The sequence below is a fragment of the Canis lupus genome, chromosome X (assembly GCF_003254725.2).
Source record: "Canis lupus dingo isolate Sandy chromosome X, ASM325472v2, whole genome shotgun sequence".
Lineage (NCBI taxonomy): Eukaryota > Metazoa > Chordata > Mammalia > Carnivora > Canidae > Canis > Canis lupus.
Window position 1 is genome coordinate 36,302,002 of NC_064281.1, and position 9,035 is coordinate 36,311,036.

Below are 9,035 nucleotides of genomic sequence, written 5' to 3' on the forward strand. Positions count from 1 at the left end.
GCTAATTCAAAGGGAAAATGGAGGGGGTGAAGTGCACATGTCAAGGACATGGAAGCAGGTCACAGTCATAAAAGGCAAAGGACTCACAGGAAGTCTTTTTATAAAGACAATGTGCAAACAACAACACTTCAGAAACTCCAAGTCCTAGGGCAGTCTGTATAAAGCAGTCATGAGTAGACTCAAGACAAAGTAATGCACAAGCAGGAAAGCTCAGTTTCCTCCAAAATGATCCCAGAAGCAAACTCCATCATCAGGAATCAACACTGCTTACCTACTCCCCAGAAGGCCTACCATGTGCAGGCATCCACACCGTGTTTAACAAACAGGTTTTTCTTCTGTGGAACTGCAGCTAAACCCCCTTGGCTTGAATCTTTCTGGGCCACCAACAGGCTAACTGATAACTGTTTCTTTTTCTTCTACCTTGTTACACGATTGTCACTCTGATCAAGCAAGCACTTCTTTAAAGAAACAGCCACTCATTTCTGGTAAATTCCTGGTTCCTTCAGGCTCACACTTTTCCAGACACTAAAAACTAATTTATTTCCAATGTTCAGATAAAATTTCCAAGAAAGATGTTCTAGTATATTGTAATGTTCTTCTCTGTGGTACTGGAAATTCCAATCAGTGGGCCAATCAATATATGTGCAAGCCATCGTAATTAGTAGCAATAGTACAGCTGAATTTTTGTCATGTTAAATCACATATTTTACAAATTATTAACCCAGTATTTATTTAAAGGCTGCATTTAACTTAATTCTCTGGTAAACGGTGTTACCGGAATTGCAAGTGTGGACTTTAAAGTATATATGCAACATAACCACACTCTTTTAATAGAGTATATGTGCAAACACAATCCATACTAACTGATAAATCTCTCAATACTAAATTAAGTCATTGTAGTGGACAGCCATCATCAACTGTTATTGAAGCAATCCTCGTTCTGTGTTGTTCCAAACATCAGTCACTGTGTTAGCATTAGATGAGCATCATAAATCAATGCGAATCTTAAAAGACCCAAGAAATCAAAGCCAAACACAGGCTGAAACAAAATTCTTACACAACAGGGCTCAGAGACATAGCACACAGAAGATAAAATCCATGTTTTGGTCTCTCAGCTTCAATACCTCCCAAAAAGCATTTGTTCTACTTTTCAAAACCTGTAAGCCTCTGAAAAGTCAGTTCCAAAATATTACATATCACCTAAGTTTTAAACCAATGACTCAATCATAAACTGCACATTAGAATCACTTAGAGAGCATTCGAAAAATACCAATACCCACTCCCAGAGATTCTGATTTTATTGCTCTGACACAAGGCCCTGCCATTGATCTTTTTTAAAAGCTCCCCTGGTGACTCTAATATGTAGCCAGGTGGAGATCCACTGCTTCAAACTAATACAGCCTTTTGGGACAATAATTGCTCTGAGGTTGATAAACATGCTTTTTGCCTTTTAATGAGATTTTATTAAAACGATTCAATTCATTCCATGGCTAATGAGCAATCATTATATGGCAGGCACTGTGTTAAGTAATGGAGAAAGATACATATGTTCCCTGTCCTCAAGAAGCTCCCTGTTTGCTAGGTAGAGAGACTCATGAATAAGAAACTGTATTAAATACAGTAAGTTGCTCTCAAGGTACAAGCAAATTCAGCATGCCTCACAAACTGGCATGTCATTCTTGAGCAGGGGTCATGCTGCATCATTCCAATTGTTGTATATGTCCTACCAAAGCAGGAAAGTCAGAAGTTACAGATTACTAAGAATCCTAAACCCAGGGCAACTATTCAACCCATGCAAGGTGAAAATGGTGTGCCTTTTGCTATTCTCTTGCACAGAAACTCCTGTACCATGAAGGTAGGCATTTCTATGTTTTAATTTGGATGAATCATCCTAAAATTTCCTTCATGTAATATTACTGATTGTACACTTGCAAAAGATATAGTAAATAGTCATGGCGTAAAACTTAACAAATTTCCTGCATTTGCATAAAATCTTTCTTTCCCCCTAATTGTTACATTTGTGAGGACAAGAAGTTATGGGACTAGGATAACGTCCCATCATTGGCAATTTGTTTCAGTCACTTGAAAGATGTCACACAGGAAAATGTTATGGAAACAATGGGCATTCAAAGGAGCTTTTGTAAGACTTTCAAAAATAAGAAACAGGGGGAACAAGCTGAATTTTCTAAAAGAAGATATGGCATCCTCCCAATATTCCTAACGAAACAGGCACATGATTCTCTCACAGTGGATGAGTGAATGAGTCAGTAAGTAGTGAGGTAGGGGAGTGAGCAGGTGGTCAATTGATCTTGAAAATTGAAATCCGTTTTAAAGTACCTCAGTGGAAATTTAAACCTATTAAGACCTAAGGGTCAAAAACAATTTGTGATACTAATTTGGTATACAAGAAAATCACAATTCTAGAGAACTTGGGTAGAAATCAACAAAAAGGTTTCCAGTACAAGTGAACATCTTCAAGGCCTTTCTGTTTAAAGCTAGAGTTGAACAAATGCTAAGTTAAAGTGTATGCTGTCAAGGTCCCTGCAAGAAAATCTCAAGTGAATTTCAATTTCCAGATCAATATGTGCTGAGACAATTTACCGGAGAAACCTTCAACCTTTACACAGGGTGAGGAACACTATCATTACGTTCTTTACCAGGAAGGCTACCTTGAATTCATTATTTCACGAAATGACACATTATAAATGGCACTGACCAAGTCAGATTTTGTAGGGTATGAATGAGATTTCAGGTTCACTATACCTAAGGGAGCCATACGGTACCTATCACCTCAGAATCGGCTTGCTCTCCACTCTTATGCAGCTCTAAAGCAACAGAAAAGATGAATTTAGTTCTACCAGAGGTATTTCCTGAAAATATTCTATCAATTATAAGCCAGGAGAATACTGATTGTGCTAATGTGATGCCGACCATGTCATTTTGATATCGAAAGAGATAATATCATCACTCTTCCAGACCCTAAGGAATCAGAACCGGTTACTAACATTGATCCAATGATGGCTATATTCTGTCATCACGATATAATTAACATTTTAATTTCACATTTTCCAATTACGACTTTGCTGGCTCATTTAAAGCAAGTATAACTAAGAGACAACAAATATCATTCACCCACACACACAATCATTTGGGAGCTTTTGGGAAACCCTAATTTACCTTCACCGGGTGCTAAGAATGAAGAAGCCAAGGAGATTAAAAAAATAAAAATAAAAACAAACATGTTTGTCTCTACAGAATGGTGTTATCCACATATGGCTGTGGAGCACTTGAAATGTGGCTAGTCCAACTGAGAAACTGATTTTCAATTTTATTTCATTTTAATTAATCACAATTTAAATTTAGAAAGAGCTATCGATTAGGTTATTAGAAAACTTTTAGATATGTTTGGGAAAACTTGGGTGTGTGAATCTACTTTTGCAAATGGAAATGTCATGAAATCTAAATACAGATCAAGTATTTCAGATGAAAATGTAGCTCGGTGTCAGAATTGAGAGGTGTTGTTAGTGTAAAATACACATTGGATTCAAAGACTGAGTACAAAAGAAAGGATGTAAAATATCTCATTAATAATTTCTGCACTGCTTACATGTTGAAACAGTAATAGTTTGGATCTAGTGGGCTAAAGAAAATATTTTATTAAAACTGCACCTATTTGCTTCTAATTTTTTTAATGTGATCATTACAAAATTTATATACGTAAAATTTTTATATAGAAAATTACATATATGTCTTGCATCATATACCTTTTGGACAGGGCTGCTCTAGAGCACTTCCACAAGCACTTTATCAGGGCACATTTGGATATCCTTCCTCTAGTAGACAGGCTGGTCATGTAACAATAGGGGCAAGGAGTAACGCGTCCTTGTATCAATTGGGTCTGAGGAAAAGTGTGTAGCAAGCTCTCCCCATAATTTCCTCATGTGAGGCAACACTGTAATACCTCAACATAGAAGGAAAAAAATGAGTTATCAGCACTTAAAAACAAATTGAAATCCGGTACTGCAGACAACTTAAAAGGGATACAGCCAACTGGTCTAAGGTCTTGGTTTCATTTCCCAACTGCGGACCTTAAAATAGACAATAAAGCACCGCTTCCAAAAAGAGGTAAAATATTTCAATGGAAGCTACCTGGCAGTCCTTCATAAAGAAGCAAAAATTGCTCTTAAATTATATCTCCTCAACTTCTCAAGGCACAGCACACACGCTGAACTAGAAAATCAACTTCGGATCGCCAGCCTTTTCCCTCACCAGCAAATTAGCAGGATTGTGCACTTGGAATACTGTTTGACAAGAATGAAAAGGAAACTATTCAAAACAGATTTAAGGAATGGACAATTAGATGAGGAACTGCAGATTTAATTCTCAATCAGCACTGTGATTAATCTGATTCCCTGCTTTTCCCTAGTGTAATTATACAACACAGATGAAAGGATGAGCATTTGGACTGTCAGTTCTATATTCTAGACCAGCCTGGTGACTCAAAGCAGACGGCTCTACCACACGAACCACCACCATCCCAACAACAGTCGAGGGAAGCCTCGAACACGGATTTAACAGTTATTGCATAACGAGGCATTAAAAATTCGGATACCCCCAACTCTTTCCACGCTGGTCTACATCAGGTGAGGAATTTGCTGAAACTGAACGCACCCCGTCTGAAAATGACCCCCTCCAATCCGGGCATGGGGTGAACACAAAGACATCTATCTAATATCCTGCACAATAGACACACACCCCACAATTAAAAACCCTGGACGTTCTCTGTCTGTCACTCCATGCAAGCAGAGGAAATGCAAGCTGCTCTTTTCGTTAATGGTCTGTGGTACAGGCAAGGTAACAATAACCCAACTGTTCCCAGGAAGCAACTATAAAATTGGGTCTGCCACGTCCCTGTGCAACCGTCAGATAAAATGCAGACAGCGGATTTCGGCCGGCCCCACGCCTCGTGAGGTGGCCGACCTCGGCTCGGCGGCCACCATGGATCGCTGAGAAGCCCCCGGACCCCCGCCCGCCAGGAGGTCCAGGTACACGTCTATAAATACGCCCGGGTGAGGAGGACGAGGGAGGCGGAGGAGAGGGAGGGCAGGGGGGAGGGCAGGGGGCAGGCCCGGAGCGGGTGCCGGTGCGGGAAAACCCGGGCATCACTGAAATGCATTTTTCCACACTCCCGCTCCCTCGCGAGGGGACTCACTTGCCGATCACCTCGCACAGCTCGTACACGTCCTCGAACAGCACGTCGTCGTCGGCCATGGTCCGGAGGGGGCAGCGGCCGCAGCGTGGAGGGCTCCGAAAACGGGGGTGGGGGCGCCAAAGAGCTCAGTGCCCGGCCCCTGGTTCGCCTCCTCCCCTCAGGACCCGCGAGCCCTCGGTGCTGAGGACGCTCGCTCGAGTGGGGCTGCGAGGCCCGGAGACTGCGGCGCCTTCCTCTGCGGGCGACCGCCCCGGCGCGGGCGGCGGGGCCGGGGCGCGGGAGCTAGGGCGGCCCGGGCCCGGCGCCGCCCGCCCGCCCGCTGCTCCTCGCGCTGCTCGGGCCGCGCTGCCCGGCGTGCGGATCCTCGGGGACGGCGCGGCGCCGCGCTCTCCGCTTCTCAGCCGGCCCGGGCCGCGAGGCCGCGACCGCTCCCTCTGCCGAGGCTGGCTCCGGCGCGGCGCGGGGCAGCTCAGGCTACAAGGGGGGCCGCGGCAGGACCATGGAGGGAGGATCGCCGCGGAGGGAGGTGGCGGCGGCAGATCGGCGCTGGGGACCAGGAGGCGGCGGCAGAGACGCTCCCTCCTCCTTCTCCTCCTCCCGCCGCCGCCACCGCCCGCCCGAGAGTGGGAGGGGGCTTCGCGGGACTGGCTGTCTGTGCGGGCGGGAGTCGCGGCCGCCGCCTTCAGCTCCTCCTCCTCCGCCTCAGCCGCGGACCAGCTAGCGAGTCCCCGCGCACCCGCTTCGCGCACACACGCCCTCCTCCCCCCCTACGGCCGCGCGGCTTCCAGAACCACAGGCCCCGCCCACTCCAGCCCGTCGGGAGGCGGTGGCCGAGAGACAGGGAACCGGGCTGAGCGGCGCATGCGCGCGCCGCGGGCCACGTCACGGCGAACGGGCGGGCGTCGGGGATCTAGAAGGGGCGCGGGGGGGTGGTCGGCCCGAGGGGCGCGCGGGCAGCAGCTGCTGAGGCGGGTGCCGGTCGGGTCGTCCCTTACGCGACCGAGCTGCGGGAGGGGAGGGGGGGCCAGGGACAAAAGATCCACGACTGAACGCACGTTCTTGGCTCTCTGCGGCGAGCGCTTGAACCCCGGCCGCTCCCCTCTCTTCTTTTGTAACCGCATGAAGCCTTGCCCAGTTTTTGCTGTGGAAAGAGGCTGGGAAAGGGTCCTAATGAATGAAAAAAGCAAAAGAGAGGTGGAGAGGCTGTCATTCCAGACCATGCTAGGCGGCGGATGCTTTTAGTGCTATTCTGCATTCCTTATTGCAAATGAGGGCTGGTGAAGGGGGGTAGGGGTCGTCCACCTACAAGAATTTGAGCCAGACAAAAACTGTCCAGGAAGGTGTGCAACCGTAAGTGACAATTCCTAGAGATAAGCTTCTCTCACATTCTGCCCCAAACTTGACAAATTCTTATCCAGCGCTTGCCCTCAGTAGACACAGCCTAGAGACAGGTCAGGAAGGCAGGGACAGACACTTTAAGCCCCTTAGTATGTCGCCTCCCCGCACCGCCAAGCTTTCAGTACCTACCCTTCTCCTGTACTCCCTGTAAATGTTAGACATGTCAGGATAAAAATGCAACTAGGGGGAGTGGATGCACAGAGTCAGTCAGGGACTGAGGTTCTGGGTGTTGCCGCTGTGCTAGGTTGTATTCAATATGAAGATTTCTGTTCAACTGAGCATGTGCAGAATGAGCCAACGCCATCAGACAGGTATATGCCTCAGTTAAGGACCAATAAAAAAAGTCTTTGTTCCTCTGCACAGCACAAGTGCCCAATTAGTTCATAAGTCATCTTCTAGAAATCACCTGGTAAAATTCTCAGTGCGGTAATAAAAAAAAAAAAAAAGAAAGAAAGGAAGAGACAGTATTTACCAAAGTGTGTGTGGGGGGGGTGGAGACTCAGCCTATTTTCTCTTTAGAAACGTTTTGTGCAAACCCTTGACCACTCCCTCCAGACACTGAGAGATTTGCCAGTGTTAAGGATTTGAGTACTAAACGCTTTTTTTACAATGCAAATCAGAGGGAAAATGTAATTGTGTGAGAAGGTCTTCATTCTTTCCCAAAGAGCTTGTGCATTCTCTAGACAAGGGAGATTTAGAGCCTGAGAAACATTGCCTCCATTGAGGGTCCAGCAATTCCAAGTCATTGTCACCCAAAGTTGGCATGTCCACCTGGTGCACAGTGACCCCCTCACAAGTCACCTAGTCAGCTTCACTTCCTCTCCCCAGCTCAAATCTGAGTTATGCCAAGACATATTAACTTTATTTTGGGGCTTGTTATCTTCCACAGGGGTTTATACTCAGAGGTAGAAAAAGACAATTATAAAATTGTGGAGTTGAAAAAAATAAAAAAATAAAATAAATAAAATAAAATAAAATTGTGGAGTTGAATTAAAAAAAAAAAAAGACGATTATAGAGATAGGATTGCACCCTGCTCGTGGAATCACAGTCAGTTTAGATCTGGAAAGAGCCTTAGACATCAGCCTTTCCAACTCAGTCATTTACAGATGTGAGGAATCCTCTCAGGAGCCATTCCACCTCTGCATGGGGTAGCAGCTCTGGGTTTGACTGGGATTGTAACCACCTCACCCGGAGAGGTGGGTCCTAATTCATTAAGCTAATAAATGTAACCTTCTTGACTTAATCAGCTCTTGGCATTCCTCAGTTCCTGGCCTTGAGGGGCTCAAGGTCTTCCAATCACCACAAAGCTCAGGACTTTCCCCAACAATGATCTTTCTCCCCACCCCAGCCCCCAACCACCCCATTGGCCTTGAACAAAAAGGTATGCAGCCTCAGTTGCTGCCATCAGACATCTGTATCTGTGAGGGTAGTCAGACCTGAGAGGGAGGTGGACTTGAGGGGCAGCAGGATGATGTCCTCAGTGACATTATCAATCTCTTGTTTAGCCAACTCTCTACACTTCCGGGTCATATAGGGCAATGAATTCACTTTATTGTTTAAACCACTTGGAGGGAGCTTCCTGTTAGTCTCAGAGAAAGCATTCTACATTCTATGGTACAACAAATGAGAAAAATTCAGAGGAAAGCAGATGTCCATGGCCACATATTTCACTGAACATCTCATCAGAGCCTAGGTCTCCCAGCTCCCAATGTGGTATTTAGTCATGCAGGAGTTTTCTGCAAAGCACATCCCTCAGAACTCATAGCATGCATTGTGGCTGGAAGTAGCTCCCCTCAAAGCTTTTAGGGGCACCTGGGTGGCTCAGTCATTGAGCGTCTGACTTTGGCTCAGGTCTTTATCTCAGGGTCCTGGGATCAAGCCCCTGGTCCAGCCCTGGGGTCGGTCTTCAGGTTGGTCTCCAGGTCAGGCTTCATGTTGTGGGGGCGGGGGGGGGGGGTAGGGTCCTGGATCTGCACTCAATAGGGACACTGCTTCTCCCTCCCCATCTAACCCTCTCTCTGTTCTCTCTCTCTCTCTCTCAAATAAATAAAATCTTTAAGAAAATAAAATGACCAAAGTTTCCAAATGAAGATAATTCTCTGGGTTTCTTACAAAAATCCAATACTCTTCCAACAAATATAAGCCCAGGTATAAGTGGTCAGGTGTCAATAATCTGTTTTAGTTTTCACAACGAAAATGTTAAAGTAACTGGGTGCATCAGATATATTGTGTTCAGATGTTAATAATAACTGAATATAACAGCAGCTTAGACAAATGGAGGGCTTATTTTCCTCACAGAGCAAGAAGTCTGGATATAGGTTGTTACTAACACTGGATCAGCTACTCCACAGTATCATCAATGACCAGGTTCTTTCCTTCCACTCTGCAATCCTGGACATGTTAGCCTCTCATTCTCAGGCTTGT

The 9,035-nt window shown here is 45.7% G+C and overlaps 1 protein-coding gene and 1 pseudogene across 13 annotated transcripts in view; both read right to left on the minus strand.

The window, feature by feature from the left end:
- CASK (calcium/calmodulin dependent serine protein kinase) overlaps positions 1-5,425 on the minus strand; it is a 351,636-nt gene extending 346,211 nt beyond the window's left edge. For all 13 annotated transcript variants that reach the window (XM_049107681.1, XM_049107679.1, XM_049107674.1 and 10 more), the window contains exon 1: positions 5,213-5,425. In XM_049107681.1, the coding sequence (XP_048963638.1) occupies positions 5,213-5,271 (59 nt within the window). In that variant the 5' untranslated portion in view covers positions 5,272-5,425. The remainder of the gene's footprint in view (positions 1-5,212) is intronic.
- LOC112673302 (U6 spliceosomal RNA) lies at positions 1,643-1,738 on the minus strand (annotated as a pseudogene).
- Positions 5,426-9,035: the final 3,610 nt, after the last annotated feature.